Source organism: Panthera onca, chromosome B1, assembly GCF_046562875.1.
Source record: "Panthera onca isolate mPanOnc1 chromosome B1, mPanOnc1 haplotype 2, whole genome shotgun sequence".
In the NCBI taxonomy this organism is placed as follows: domain Eukaryota; kingdom Metazoa; phylum Chordata; class Mammalia; order Carnivora; family Felidae; genus Panthera; species Panthera onca.
The window spans coordinates 66782069-66799216 of NC_138342.1; the positions used below are offsets into that span (position 1 = coordinate 66782069).

General features: G+C 38.5%; 1 protein-coding gene across 4 annotated transcripts in view; it reads right to left on the reverse strand.

Annotated features, from left to right (window-relative positions):
• The window catches only part of RASGEF1B (RasGEF domain family member 1B), a 642014-nt gene that overhangs the window by 356316 nt on the left and 268550 nt on the right, over nt 1-17148 (reverse strand). For all 4 annotated transcript variants that reach the window (XM_078445987.2, XM_060654774.2, XM_060654773.2 and 1 more), the window contains one exon: nt 9179-9232. In XM_078445987.2, coding sequence (XP_078302113.1) covers nt 9179-9232 — 54 coding nt within the window. The remainder of the gene's footprint in view (nt 1-9178; nt 9233-17148) is intronic.

A 17148-nucleotide genomic window follows, 5' to 3' on the forward strand; every position in this document is an offset into this window, starting at 1 on the left:
GGGACTCATTTGTCTTTTTTTTTTTTTAATTTTTTAACATGTATTTATTATTGAGAAAGAGAGAGACAGAGCATGAGCATGGGAGGGGCAGAGAGAGGGGGAGACACAGAATCCAAAGCAGGCTCCAGGCTCTGAGCTGTCAGCACAGAGCCCGATGTGGGGCTCGAACTCACAAACCACAAGATCATGACCTGAACCAAAATCAGATGCTTGATCGACTGAGCTACCCAGACGCTCTTATTTGTCTTTTATCCTCCAAATAATCATGAAAGACTTTCAATATGTACTAATTAATAAATTGGGGAATTTATTAGGTGAATCCAAACTACCCTCTCAGTCAGGGCCTAAAGAAGATTTGAATAAACTTGATGTGTCCATGGGGAGTAGGATGGGGAGATGGACACAGCTTATAACCTATACCTTGTTACCTGATATATTAGGTCAAGGGAAGAAAAAAGGAAGTAAGGAGGGAGGGAGTAGAGAAAGCTAAATAGAGAAATGAAGAAGATGAAAAAGAAGAATAAATAAAAAAGAAAAAGAAATTTGTAAAAGTTATTGAGATGCATAGGCTAGAAATTATGGTTGCAAAAATGCCTGGTGTATGTTATACCTACAAAAAGGAGACAAATATAGGCTAATGGGCAAAAGGAACTCATATCTCAACATTTAGAAAAGGCAATGGATATATATTTATTTGAGGGACAGGGATATTTTATATTTTATTCTGTACCTCCAAGCAAGTGATAAGGTATTTTTACCTACCTGTGAATATTCTAGGTGCTGGCATAAGAGGACATACAAAGAGTGGGTTCTCCCCATTCCTTCCTTTTCCACCTTGAGCCCTCTGTTGGAAGCTTTTGGTGGAATGATACTATGCCAAGTTTACGAATTTACAAACATTATTAAATGTCTACTACGGACTCAAAGTTGTGAAAGATGCTAGAGATACAGAAAAATGTACTCACTGTACTATTAGAAAGGCTTTATGTTTCATCTATTAAGAAATGCTTTGCTCCTACAGAGTTGAAACCCATAATAATATTGAACTTGAGTGCATTCTCATTATTAAGAATTAGAATTACTAAGAATTAGAGACCCATACAAGGGTATTTCTCCAGTGCAACTAGTTTACATTTTGCAAATGTGCATTTTAGCTCAAGTCTATTGATATATTTTCTTTGATGCTGCTACTCTTTTAGAGCAAAAAGACAAAGGGACTCAAAATACCAAGGCTCAAATTATTCTCTGCAAGCACAGGGGTGGAATAATGAACATCTCATACTGAGACACTGTTCTAAGAATTTTACATGGATCTACCTATTCAATCCTTACAACAGTTCTATAGGTTTATACCATGATTTGTCTCATTTTATACATGAGACAAGTGAGGTACAGAGAGGCTGAGTAACTGTGGGCAAAGTTATAGAGCTGATGGATGATAGAGCTGGGACTCCAGTTACAGAAATTGGTCTCCAGATCCTGTGTTCTTAACCCCTGCACCATGTTGCATCTCGGGAGAGTGAGATTGGAAAAATGAAACAATAAAAACCAGAATCAGATAATAAGAGATGAAAGAAGAGTGCATGGAATCCAGAATCACCTATCATATCCTAAATATTGCAAATGAATGCTAAGAACTCTTTCTTTGCTAGGAGAGTAAGGCTGGGGAGAGGCAAGGAGGCAAAAAAGGAGGAAGGGGTAAAGTGCTTCCCTCTGTTCAAGGAGATACACCTGTCCTTTCCATAAATTAGTGGCCTGTGTTGGCACATTGAAAAAGGGATAGAACTTTGCAAATATACATATATCATCCCTTACCCAACAGAGAGCACTACATCAAGTCAGCAAAAACAGACTCTTCCAAAAATGAACCTTCCTAGCTTCCCAAAAAAATCTATTTAAAAAGTAAACAGGGGTGCCTGGGTGGCTCACTTAGTTAAGTGTCCAACTTTAATTCAGGTCGTGATCTCACGGTTCATGGATTCATACCCTGTGTCAGGCTCTGTGCTGACAGCTCAGAGCCTGGAGCCTGCTTTGGAGTCTGTGTCTCCCTCTCTGGCCCGCCCTCTCTTTCTGCCCAGCCCCCCAACTCGCACTCTGTCTGTCTGTCTCTCTCTCTCTCTCAAAACTAAACATTAAAAAAAAAAATTTTTTTTTAAGTAAACAGCATTTAAATTTATTTGAAATGATACCCTTCATTGTGACTGCTCCAGAACATGGGATTCTGTCTTTCAGGGGGTGGAGAGGGGAGGACAGAGGAATTTCCTTGATGCTGACAGGGTTGATTTGGTCTTATGCCCTTTCTCAGGGGCATGGGGAAAAGCCACCATGACCTACCAGCCCAGAAATTCTGCCAAAAAGCTGAGACTTTGGCAGCCAGCTTTGTAGAAGTCAATGAACACTGTCTAGATATTAAGTCTTAGTCTTTGAAAGAGGAAGCCAGATACAGTATAGTTTCACAAGGCTGAGGAACCAACTGTGAGTAAATATCTTAACTACTGATATTATTATCTTGGGCAGTGTTTACCCAGAGACCAATTCATCAACACTGATGAAAAACTCGAATTTTCCAACATATATTCTATATTCTTAATTATCTCTTCCTGAAGTAAAATTACCTTGCCTATGTGAGAGAAGCATCACTTATGTCTATTAAAAATAAAAATATCACACAGTGGGCTAAGAGACAATATGGGTACATGCTCTGCACATTCACATATCATTAGTAATAGTGGATGGGCCCAAGTCAAAGCCAAGGGCGCATAGTTAGCACAGTCAACACAACCACATATAATCCCACAAATTGCTGCCACCAACAGATAGGTTTCCTTCAGGTTCCCACATATTCTAAAAACAATATTTTCTATATGATAGGGATACATTTCCTAAATATACTATTTTTTAAAAGTTGTCATTGATATGGGTTAAGATATCAGAAGTCCAGGGAGAGAGAACAGAGGGACATACAGAGAGAGAAATGGAGCTTTACCCTACCCATGGTACAACAAACTATCAAAATGGTAGCTGAATTTTTAAAATAAACTCTCTAACCAGAGGAACCTATTGTACGAATACAGACAAGGATTGTGGCTGGGATTCTAGGTTACCATATATAGATAAACATTACAACAGGATAAAGCAGGTCATTGTGACACCAAACCGGAAAACCCCTATTTTTCATTTCCAAGTAATTTGTGAATGGAAATCTCTAATATTTTAACTCATCCCTGGGATTCATTTTACCCCTTCCTCGCCCATCCATCACCCTCACCCGTCCATCACCCCTAACCTATCTCTGACCTGTACACCAGGGGTGGGAGTCAGGGTCAGAGCAAAAAGCCTCCGAGAAGGGGTGAAGATAATATGTTTTTCCCATTATTTCAAATTAAAGTATTGGAAGTTCAATAGTCCAGTGACAGAATGTCCCTATACAAAAATAGCTGAGTTGACATATCTGGGTCCAAATATCTTGCACTGAGAGACTTAAAAGTATCAAGACACAAAGATATAAATATCAATGAACATAAAACAGGTAGCAGAAGACATGGAACATGCTTGAGGATCATTCTCTGCTGCTTGTTCCACAGTACACATCCCCCCATGTGTCTACTTTAGTTAAATAGTGTGGGGTAGAGAGGTTATAGAAGAAAGAAATCAGAAGATATAAATTATGCCTATCTTATAAGAGTCTACTTTGATTTAATACATTCCCTAGAGTTATGTCTCTTCATATCTTGGCATATTCATTTTTCCTCTATAACATGTTTAACAATAACAACAGCCTTGCAACAGGAGGAACTCAATAAATAATCATGAATGAATGAATGGATTCATATATATTCCCTAAATGTTTTTAGGTTTTCCAAATTAAAGAGTGGTAGTGGTTAGGAAGTAGGGTATTTGCTATCTTTCACGAAACACTTCAATCACATCCTGCTGCCCAGCTATCCATTAATACCTTATTTTAGTACAGAAATTGCCTTCAAAAATAAACTCTGAGTGTAAATATTCTTTTCTCAACTCCTAGGAAAAGGGGGAAAAAACTTTTGTGTTGTTTTTAACAAACTAGTCCCAGAATATTACACTAATGGACAATCATGTATCCAGCAAATCCATTCACTCAATAAAACTTTATTAGCTCTTACTACCAGCAGGGTATTATTCATCCTAACAGAATCAGTCATTGTTCCTCCCCTCTAAGAGAAGATAGTTCAGAGGAAAGCTGAACCCATAGATAAGTATTTAGAATCCAATGGCAGAAGGAAGTAGCAAAACACTAAAGCAATGGTCCTGGCATCAAACTGCCTGGATTCACATCCTGGCTCCAACACCCACTACTGGAATATTCTCACACAAGGTCTTTAATGTCATTAGGCTTCAATTTCTTTATCTGTAAACGGTAGTAATAATTTTACCTACCTCAGAGGACTGTTATAAAAATCAAATGATAGAATCCATGTAAAGCACTTCTCACAGGGCCGAGAATATGGTAAACATTTGACAAGCTTTGTGGTTGTTGTTAGGTGTTATACTTTGGTGTAAGTACAAAATGTTATGAACTCAGGAGGTAAAACCACTCATCTTTCCTGGAGAAACCAAGAAAGTCTTTGAAAAGGAAATGATACTGTGAGGGGTCTCTCCATAGAAGACTAAGTTTTTAAGCAAACAAGAAAGGGAAGACAGCATTCAAGAAGAGGAAACAATTTGTACATAGACACAAGGTTATCAAAAAGTTTTGTATTCAGAAGCAGTCTGCTCAAGGCCTCTAGACCCCAGCACCTAGTAGAATACCAGGAGATGGGGCTGAAGATAATGGGAATGACTTGTCAAGTTATACAGAAGAGTATGGGGTCTATTTTGAATAAAATTTGAAGCACTTAGATTTTTTTTTTTTTAAATGTCCCATATTGAGGTTTATTTATTTTTGAGACAGACAGAGACAGAGCATGAATGGGGGAGGGTCAGAGAGAGGGAGACACAGAATCTGAAACAGGCTCCAGGCTCTGAGCTGTCAGCACAGAGCCCGACGCGGGGCTCGAACTCACGGACCGCGAGATCATGACCCGAGCCAAAGTTGGCCGCCCAACCGACTGAGCCACCCAGGTGCCCCTAGCACTTAGATGTTTTTAAATGAGGTTTGACATGAATAATTGTGTTTGTTGTTTGTTTTCTATAAAGTAACTCTGGCAGTGTTTTGGAAAATGGAATGAAGAAGAGAAGACTTGGTGTAAGAAAAGAGCAAAGAAGGAGTTATTACAACCTTCCAAAGGAGGAATAAGAAGGAAAGGACAGAGATGATAGATTCTAGGGGCATCTAAAAATGGAATTTACAGAATTTGATAACTAGTTGGATGTGGAAAATAAAGGAACAGGAGAAATCAAGGATGACACTGAGGTTTCTAGCTTGGAACGGTAAAGCCATTAACTGGAGTGGTGACTAGAAGAGAGAAAAGTTCAGCATGAGAGAGAATATGTGTAAAAAATTTGTTTACATTAAAACATGGTCTATGGGGCACCATGGTGAAAAAGACCTCTAGTTAATCAACAACACAGATCTAGGGTTCAGAAGAGCTTTCATTACTTGAGACACAGATTTGGGAGTAATTTTATTAAAACAGACCCCAACTGAATAGGCAAGACAGCCAGAGATTGCTGATCATGTGCATGGTACTATGTAAAATATGGTAGAGGAATATCTGTAGGTTAAATAAATACTGTTGAAGCAGTATAGTTGTGTAGACTCAAAGTTGGTTGATAATAATACCACCTTCTCACCAAAAAATTCAACAAAAAAGTAGATGAATTGACCAGAGTTGTCTAATGACATGGCCCCATTCTGTCTCCCTGCTTTCATAACTCCTATCCATATGAGTTCTATCCTTTCTTCCTTCCCTGCTACTTTACAGCAAGAGGCATCCCTTCATGTATCTAAGGTTAATGCTGTGCTTTAGCATCTCTTTGCCTTTCTATTGTCTTCTTCCTAGCACTTAACCATGCTTGCTCAAATCTATCCCATCTGAAGAGACGCTTCCTCAACCCAGTAACTCCCCACTAACTACTCACCTCTTTCCTTCCTTTTCCAACACTTTCCTTTAAAGAAGACCATTCTACCATTTCTATCTCCTTCCTAAACTCACTGTAACCTGGCTTCTACACCCATCACTTGGATCTCACTAAAACCAACAATGACCTAGGATATCGATAAACCTAGGGGATGTTTTTCAGTCCTTATTTTACTTAACCTCCCAGCAACAGTTTTTATACTAGTGACTACCTCATTTTTAACAACTTTCTATTTTTATTGATTTGATTTCTGCGACATCACATTCTTCTGATTTCTTCCAGCTTCTCTGGCCCTATCTTCTCACTTTACTTCACAGGAAATAGTCCTCTCCCAGCCCTTATATACCAATGCTCCTGGATTCTTATAAACATTCTTCAATTCTTCTTCACACATTCCCTAGGCAATCTTGTCCTTTCCTCCTCTCTCAATCGTTCTATATATGCATATTCCTCCCATATTCACATCTCTTAGAATGTTTTCCTGAATTATAAACCAACATACCCAAATGCCTGCTGGTCATCTTTGCTTGGAGATCTTACAAACACTACAAACCTGACATACACCAATCTGAACTCATCAACTTCCTCCCGGGCCCTGTTACCTGAATCAGTATATCAATAAATCAATAAATCCAAGATTTAATAAATCAATAAATCCAAACTCTGGGTTTACAAGGCCCTCCATTATCAGGCTTTTATTTATTTATTTTTATGTTTATTTTTTTTGGGGGGGGGTCTTATACTTTGGGTATCTGCAAGAAGTCCACTTCTTCAGGAAAGTTTTCCCTGACTCCTAGATTAGGTTAGGTTCTCTTGGTATAAGATCTTGTAACCTCCCAACTGAAAAAGAGAATCATATCATCCATCACAATTTTACTTGTCCAACAACTATGCATATATTCTATGAGGGAAAAGATCATACGTAACTTGTTCACCATGATATTCCAGTTCAAAACATATAGCAGGTTCTCAGTGAACACTTGGTAACTGACTGGCTGGATGAATGAAAGCACAGTCACAGAGACTATGTTACTTTGTGCATGACACAGAACTGAGAGAGGTAGTAAATAAGTTGGATAACAGAACTGGGTTTTAAAATTATCTGGATTGATCAAAATTATAAAAATGAATAAAATAAACATAATGGCCTATATTCATACTCAAAGACTCATCTATATAAATTTATAAGAGAGTCATGTTTTAATGTAGCTCATGTGAAAATATCTTAAGAGCATGAGCAAGGACTTCACCCTTCAAAAGGCCCACAGAGGGATATGACTGATAAATAGAAACTGATGCCATCTTACGCTGTGTTACTAGATCATTAGTGCTACACTAAAGAAAGCCTGTAGATTGTCCTTGCATCATAGCCCATGTCTGATGATGTACCTGGTATACACCAAGTATGTAAACAAAGCTGCTGAATGAAGAGTGAAAAGTCTCAAAGTGCTTTTGCCAAACTGACCACAACTGAAGAACAATACATAATTTTTGACATTGGTAACAAAGAGTATGCAAAACAAAAAAGGATTACCTGGTCTAGAAATAATAATAATAATAATAATAATAATAATAATAATACCTAATAGAGCATTGATTATGTGTTGAACACTGTTCTAAACACTTTATGTATATTACTCATCTATCATGTGAAGTAGATATAATTATTATCCCTATTCTACAGATGATAAAAGTGAGGCACAGATAGCTTGTGTAACCCATGGTCACATAAATGGTAAGTAGCAGAGCCAAGTTTTGAAACCAGATAGATCCCAGCAGTCTATGATTTTGGAAATCAATTATAACAATATTCTACTAGAAATAAAGAAGGAAAATCATTAACCCATAGGTGAGCTGAAGAGAAGATTCAGAAGAAAGCATATTAACTGCCTTCATACTTTAAAACTTAGAAATCAAAAGGAGACAGATAATGGTTCAGTAAAATCAAGAATCCTCTAATAGTTTGATTTGTCTCACAAGTGAACAGTCAGAGTCATTGTGTTCCCTGTCAATAGAGTATCAAGGTAGAGGCTAAGTCCATCTTTATATGATATCAATGGCAGTCCCACTCTGGGAGAAAGGGGAGACTAGAGAAGCCCCGAAGTCCCTTCATCCTCTAGGATCCATAATGTTAAGAATATGACACGGACCTTACTCTCAGACAGCCAGACCAAGACGAACACAGCAGAACTCAATCAAGATGGAGATTTAATAGGCAATAAATAACTATCAAGATAATGAAATGGATGGCATTCAGAATAGTGGATCCTCACATCAGCTTTAAAGATGAAGATCCCAGCTACCTATTTCCATATCAAGTAAATTCATAAGCAAAACCAGCACAGCAAAACAACGTCATGATATAAAACCCTAAGAAATGCCAGGTTACTAATATATGAGGCACAGGTCAACTCTTTATGCACCTGGTTTTCCATATCAATAGATAGTGTCAAAGAATTTATTTGAGTTGTTCAGACTGTGAAATCGCTTCTTTCCCCTCAAGAAGGAGAAGATCTAGTTAAACCTGAGATTAAAGAGGCAGATAAAAGTGCCCCCTGGACTGCGAAGGCCAGGAATTAGACACGCTGCTACTGCAATAGCAGGCAGTCTCCAGACATGATCCATTACAGGAACGTCTTCCATCAGATGCTAGCGAGGCTAATCCTTTTGCAAAGCATGACAGCTTCTCAAACTTGACTGTGGTGAATCCAAACCAGATTTTTATGCTATATGATCAGCTTTCAAAATGCAAAATCATTTTTATACTGTGTTGAGTTTATGTTTATTACATTTAAATTTGGAAACAAAGTTATAGATGCCTGCAATGCAGCTTGTCCTGGACTCCCTTGATGCTCATCTTGCAGAATGAAATGTCAGATAATAGCAATATAGAAATATATGCAACCAGAGCTGCTTTATAACAAAATGCTGTCAAATGATAACAGAGTTTTCCACATCCTTAAAGAGAACCATTCAAATTGCCATCTCTGAAGAAAGGGAGCTACAACATGTCACCAGGACATTCTCATTGATCCCATAGCTTTTCCATTGAATGTCATCAACTCTGAAGCCTTTTAGTACTCTGACAGCAGGTTAGAAATCTTGGAGGCCAACTTACCTTTTTGCAGTCAGATAAGGACTTTTCGCTGGCCAATGTGCTGAAAATGGAGGTCTACAAAACAGGAAAGCGGGTGACACATTAGAATCATCAAAGTGTAATGATATTGACCCTGCTGTTCATTTGCAATCCATAGTGGGCACCACTTCTTATGACCCCATTGATTTCTCTGGATTTTAAAAACTGCCTGCCCTTCACTGTTCCCACTGCCACCTTACCCAAGTTGGAACATCGATTATGGGCCAACAACAATAGGGTGAGATAAGACTCTTATATACCTTTATTCCACAAACAAGGTAGCTGCAGCACAATTTGGTTAATTGTCAAAAATCACATACCTTGGAAAAAGGTGAGGAATCAAAGCCAAGAAGTCTGACTCTAGAACCCACCTTGGTACTCTATCTTAAAGATGTGCAAAATGTCAAATGCCCAATCTTTCAGATGAAACCTATTATGAGCCTGAGTGATGAAGTGGAGCTTCTCCCCATTGAAGAGATTTGTGAATCTGAACAGCAGTACCAGGTCTTGCCATCACATCTCTACTTTCTTTAGCACATTTGTTCTCCCCGTGATTTACTTTCTAGCTATATGTTTTTATTTTCCTGGCCTCATGAGACACTAAAAAAGCACTTTAGCATGCAAGGCCAATTGGGATTTATATGCAAGATTGCTCCTTTTGGACTGTTTTGTGAAGAGTTAAAAGATTTTGTGGTCAACCACATAAATGGTACAGAAATATTTTTCAGTAAACCTTTCTACTTTTTCTTTAATTACAAAACATATATTCATAATGAGTCCATCTCCTTTCAAACCTAGTCTCTTGAGGTACTCAATAATAAAAATTGTGAACACAAAATCCTTACACACTTTCCCCATTTATCCAAATACATATTACATTATATGTAATTACATGAATTACATATTAATTATCTGTATGTTACATACACATGTACAGAAATTTCTTTCTTTCTTGAGACATCATCCTACTTAAGAACACAGTATCAGTAGGGCACCTGCGTGGCTCAGTCAGTTGAATGGCTGACTCTTGATTTCAGCTCAGGTCATGATCCCAGGGTCATGGGATTGAGCCCCATTTGGGCTCCACGCTGAGTATGAAGCCTGCTTAAGATTCTCTCTCTCCCTCTGCCCCTCTCCCACTCACACTCTCTCCCCCTCTATAAATAAATGAATGAATGAATGGATATAATATCAGCACCTTTCCAGGTCAGTTCATATAGATTGGCTCATTCTTCTCAATAGCCTCATCATATTCCATAATAGAGATATGCCATATTTATGTATACTTTCCTTTCTGGATGGATATTTGGTAATTTCCAGGTTTTGGACCTTTTGTTGTTGCTTTTTGCTTATTTTTGTTTGCTGTTACAAACTATGTTACAGTAAACATTCATATAGATATAATATGAATGTATATACATATGTATACACACATATACATATTTATGCCAACAATTTTATCTTGGTTGGAGAGTCAAAGAAAAAAGAAATGTAAAACAAATAAAGACTTTGGTATGGCTTACAGATCTAATATACATAAACTTTCTCACATTCTTTCCTTGCATAACATAAAAATATCTCCCACCTCACCTATGATTTTGCTTTGTTTTGGGACAAGCCCTAAAGATAATTAAGATCTGAGCCAGCATATATTCTAGCCCAAAATAATATGCAGCATTAAAAGATCAAAAACACAGATGTGGATACATATACAAAAAAGCATCTTTAATGAAAAAAATAAGTTCAAGGTTTAGACTGGTATGATCTTGATACATGGTTTGCTGGCAGTTTTTGTGTTTTTGCTTTGTTTGGTAGGGAAGGTATAAAAGTTATCTAGAAAGTTTGAGTTAAAAGTGGAAAAAGAAAAGAAGGGAAGAATGTTAGTGGTAAAAGAAAAGAAGAAAAGCAAATTTCAAAAAAGAAGGGCAAGACGAAAAGTTTATAAAAACAGACACAACAGAATTATCAAGAAAATGAAAAAAAATAATGGCTCCCCTAAAAGAAACAGCCATCTTTGCTCAAAGAGAATAAGATCATGTGACTCATTCTTCTTACCATAATTAAACCCACTGACCTAATTACAACCCTGACTAATAGCAGCCCATGTTGACAGGACTGGATATACTATGGAAGTTCCATGCCATCTTGTCCTTTGCTGCTGAAAGGTGTATTTTAGTTTCTTTTGTTTCAGTATTCTTTTTTGGATGGAAAGATTCTTGCTTGTCATTCAAAGATTGAGCCAGTAAAGAGACAGAGAGAAAAGCCAAAGAAACAGCTCTCAACATGCTACACTGAACCACCCCACCTGTAATCTTCCCATCAAATGTTTTCCTAATGATCCTCCTTCATCTTTATGTACTTGTATACATAAGCACCACGTTATGAAAGAGGGCCCAATATTTACTCTCAAATGCCTGGTCCAGGAAGGTAAAGACCCAACAAGACTTGGTCATTGCTATAGCCCAATCACTAGCCCAGTGCCTGGCACAAAAAAAGGTATCCAATAATATGCACTGAATGGATGCAAAAAAAACAAAAAACAAAAAACAAAAAACTGCAGTCCCTATCCCAAAACACTATTTTGGAAGCACAGTGCTGGAAAAGCAGCCTCACATATAAAAACATTACAAAGTGAAGCCAAGGGAGAAAGGAGAAAAAGAGATAAAAGACTCCCAAATAGTAGTAAAATACATTTTCTATTTTGTATATTTCTATCGTCTATTATCCACTTGGCTTGGCTATTGATTTTTCTATGAACATTTTGGGCTGGATAATTCTTTGTTGTGAAGGTGGGGGCATGCTGTGCTAGGCAGCATCCCTGGCCTCTACCCACCAGATTTCAGCAGCACATCCCCTCAACCTCAGTCATGACAACCAAAACATGTATCCAGACATTTCCAGGTGTCCCCTGGAGGAGGGGGGTAAGAAACTCACCCCCAGTTGAGAAGCAGTGGTCTAAACTCAAAGGGAGCTAGTCATTGAAATGACCCTGATTCCCTGGCTGGGGTAACTTATTTTTTTCCAGGAAACAGTCTAATGGTCAAAATCTGGAGAACCCAAATTCTAGCTTCCATGTGGAGGCAACTTGAGACACTCTAATTGCATTTTTAAGTAAGTTTAAGATATACCAGTGGGGAAAATAAATTAAAGACCATGTCTAAGAACTCAGACATTAGTATGCTAGCCCCAGGGGAAATGATCTTTGAAATTAAACAATGCCATTCAACCTTCGAGAATAGTCTCAGGTGACCTGGGAAACATGTTTGGAGGAGAAATGAGAGTCAGAGATGGGTGAAATTGGCTTCACTAAAAAAAAAAAAAAAAAAAAAATACAAATAGCTCTACATTTATAGAAATGCTACATTTATAGAAAGGAACCACTTGAACTAAAGGACAAATGTACAGTGAAATCTCAGTACCTGGAATGAGTGTGGAAGAGGTAGGGCATGGGTCAATGAGAGTCTGTATCCTTAATTTGGCCATTTTCTAAGGGGATTTTACTTACACGCTCGGTTGGTCTCATTTTGTTCCCCTCGAAAGACTTGAACTGGCATTCCAGTTTCCTAATTACAGCTATTGTAAATGACTTTGGGTGGGCTTTCTAAACCTTCCAATAACATGTTCACTTTAATTACTGGAAATGAAAGGCTCAAAACATGGTGACTTACCCACACTGTGACCTTCTTGACTATTGCATCAATATTTTTGTACTAAAGAGGAAACCCCTAATGAGTCTCCTCCACCAAAGTGTGCATGATGCTGCGTTTGTCACAGGAGCACAAGCACAATGGTACACAATGACTTTTTAGAGCACTGGCTTCTAACCCTGTTGGCAAGGTGACCAGCATGGGGTGAACAGTATTATACATAGAAGTTGTAGCAATTCGCCAAATGAATCTAGAAAGATGAGGCCCTACTTGTTATCCATTTATATACTGATACCTGAAATCTCACTTATTAGAGCTCTGTTTTTCCAATCAGGCTTTGAATCATCATAGACAAACTCTCAAGGGATGCTAGGGTGTAAGTGTCAATGCAAAGGGGCAAATTAAAAATTTCATGTATTATAATTGTTGGTCTGTTATACCTTAGAGGGAATGAGTTCACCAGATTCTTTCCTATGAGCAGATTTTTGATGATAGGTTTTTTTTAATTTTCCTATAAATTTCAAAAGCAGATTTTGATAGGAGAGAAATGAAGACTTACATAATGAGGACACTGGACACTCACGGCGTTGGGAAAAGATATAAAAAACATAGGTCACATCAGGCTCTCTAAAAAGCAGGCTGTGAGATGGAGATTAGCACACAGGAGGTTTACTTAAGAGGATGCTCTCGGGAACTCCACTTGTGGAAGGAAAGGGAAGGGTGCGGGGCCAAGCAGAGGAGGGAGTCAGGCCCCGGTACAAACTCAACGAAGGTCTCAGCCCACCAAACGGGGAGCCCTGAACTGGGGTAGACTGGTCCCCATCTTGGGAGGAGCTAAGAGCTGCCCTGGAAAGGAGGCATGACCCTGGACAAGATGACTATTTTTAGCCAAGGGCAATTTCCTGAGAGGGCCGACAGCTGACAGTAGTCAGCCAGCTGCTCCCCTAGCAACCGGGACATCTGTGCAGAGCCCTGTGGTGTCCACTATAATATACTTTACTTTGATACACTTTGCCAAGGGCAGATACTGGTTGTGACTGACTTACTCTAGTTGAACATGATCCCTTATTAGGACTTAGAAGTTTGCTGGCCTTTTATGATAGAATCACTAGACAGATAAACCAATGGGCCATTGCTCAGGAATCTAGGCATTTATTCTAGTGTCCCTCCTTAAAAGACCTCCTTGTGAGCTTAAGATGGATGGCTGACCATAAGGTCTTGAATTCTTCATTTTGAAATGAGGAAACCCATATTCATGTCCTTTTAGGTCATGGGAACCCTGGCTAATTTAAAGAAAATGGGCCTGATTTCATTAGGCACATCATTTAGAAATCGATGAATATACTGCCTACTTCTTCCCTCCATCCTCTGAGGAAAGAACATTTGACTGAATAACATGGTCAGTTCTTGATTACCTAACAGAGGTAGAGAGAGTTTTACAGGTGATCCACAAAAGCATAACACAACATTTTATAAAATGGTCAATTTAGAAGACTGAGGTGGCTAAACACATCTTCCTTAAATTAACATTAACAACCATTTATAGAAATATTCCAAATGGGCAGAAAGGCAAAAGCAACGCAGAAGGAAGAGTGACTTGTGATGAAAAACTGGCCCTCATAAGGCCTTGGTCCAAGAACCCAAACGGAGAATCAGCGATTGATGGCTCATCCAGTCCAGCCTACAAAAACACGCGGGAAGGGCAGCTGTTCACCCCATTCTCACTGATGGGAGTCTCCAGTTTGCAAAATGAGCACTGAAAAGAGACTCCATATGTTCTACACTCTTTTTTAAGAGAGAGTTTACCTCTGAGAGTTATTACAACGTTGTCTCAGTCCCACTAAAGTAGGTTTAGAAAAAACAAACAAACAGATACACTGTAACTCTACCGAGCTGATTTCTGCCATGTAATGTCTGTAACTAAGATTTATATTTTAAAAACAGCAAACATATGATGCTTACTTGATTAAACTGGCACAAAGCCAGGTGCAAGAGAATGGCTTAAGCATTGGATTATAAAAGTTAAGGAATTCAGAAACCGAATCTCTGAGATAGATGGTAATGTTACAAAATTTTATTCCAAGTGCCAGTTGTTCCTGTATGTGTGTGTATGTGTGTTTCCCACTCAGCCAGGCACTACAAAACAGGCCAGCTAGTTTTGATAAATGGTCAAAAACAGTTGAAAGCTAAGCACCATTTAAAGGAATGACGCCTGCGTAAAGCATCTCCATTTGAAACCTGCCATTTGTACCACACAGGCACACTGGATGACTTCTTACTCAGTGATAGATGTCAGGACTAGACCTACTCATATTGCTAACAAGTTGGAAGTCATTTACACGTGAATTGATGGGTCCCCAAAGTACACACTACTTGGATGCTTTCTTAGACATTACAGTCGGCCAATTTTAGGATTTCTAGACAAAGCATAAATTTCCATTTGGCCTTCATGCTTTAGTAAACTAGTATTGATACATGTACGCTGAAAATAGTGGCATGCCCCCAGGCAAAGTGTGGCATTCATATTTTTAAGTGCATAATTATAAAACACGACCAGCTGAAGGAAAAAAATTATACCCCTGAATAAATGATAAAATTACAGTGTTTTCTTGTAGTCCATGAATACTGAAAATTTCAATTAACCAAGTGAAAAGCCATTGAATGTGCCAGCAGGATTTATATCCCAGACTAATGACCATCATCTGCATCCTATTTAGCTAATGAAGGTTTGGAACACTTGTGGATAATTAAGGGAAAGCTGATGGGAGGAAATTCGAACCATGGAAAGATCAAATCTATTTATGTCTGCATTTAAAACTAAACATATCTAATAGTTCACTCAATCAAGGCATAATGTCTGTTCATTTGGGATAAGATAGATGCTCTTAAGTTAAATAGGCAGGTTAGCTCCCAAAACACGAAATTCATTCCTCATTCATTCATTCAATACTTATTAAACACCTTCCATGTACCTCTGCCCTTGTGGATCAACACAATAGCACCGTGATTTCCCTAATGTTTTCCCCACCACCTTCCCCTCCTCCAGCTTAATTAAGTTTATAGCTCTGTTTTTCACTTCACCCAAGTAACTACCGACCACCTGTCATGACCGCCACGATATAGCTGCAATCCAGGGACATGATGGGAAAATACAGGGTGTACAATAGGGCACTTGGCTTTTTCTGAGACCTGGCAGAGCATCTCAGGGGTAGGGCCCAGACTCATTAATAGGTGAGTGTTCATGTGAGGAAGACTAAAGACTGTTTGAGGGACGACAACACTTGATATTCAGAGGTAGCCAAAACAGGAATCAAGCTCAGTGCAGCTTTATTGAATCTCACTGAATAGTTTACAGCCCTCTCATTCAACTGTTACTATGCCACCTTAAATCCCTCACTGGGTCCCCGTCATAATCTGACAAGTTTGTGTTTAACAAAGGTAATGCTTCCAGAACCTCCAATCCTAGGATCTCTGTCAATGCTGAAAATGGGACACCCAGTAGGCATATTGCAGGAAGTCAACTAATGGTGGTAACTCAATCTTAGGTGCACACATTTGTATTTTTCAGATCCCTCCCATGTCTGAGAGGAAAGCCATATTAAGAAAAAAATCAGCAAATTCAGAACCTACACATACCCAATTGGGCATAACTTATCTAAGTCCGTGGGTCTCAAGTGTTAGTGGCATGAGAATCACCCAGAGGTCTTGTTAAACAGGTTGCACCTCCCAGAGGTTCTGATGTGGAAGGTATGGGAAAGGGCCCAAGAATTTGCATTTCTAACACATTCTCAGGTTAGATTGATGCTCCTGGTCTGGGAACCATTCCTTGAGAATCAGTGGTCTCAGCTATACCCACAGCAAGTTAGCAACAATGATAACTATGCCTTTTTTGACTTCACAAAAAGGAAAAAGTGTCTTTGAATTTCCATAAGTATAATTTTAATTAGTGGCAATACCAATGCCTTCTGACATTTACATAAAAATTCCAATCTCTAAAGCACCTTGACATACATCGTTTCACTTCAACTTCCAAACAACACTATAAAGTAGTGTTATTAATCTCATTGTAACACCAAGAAACAGAAAGGTTAAGTGACTTGCCCGGGTGTTCTTAACTAGTAAGTAGTCAAATCGAGATTCAGGTCACTGACCTTCAGAAGTATTTCTAGGGTAGAACTGTGCTATGAGAATCGTACTCTGTACCCATCAGAGTACAATAAGAAATTCATTTAAAAACTAACAAAGTGAGGTTGCTCCAGTCTGACAATACCAATATCAAAGGTTCTTTACTGATAAACACTAATT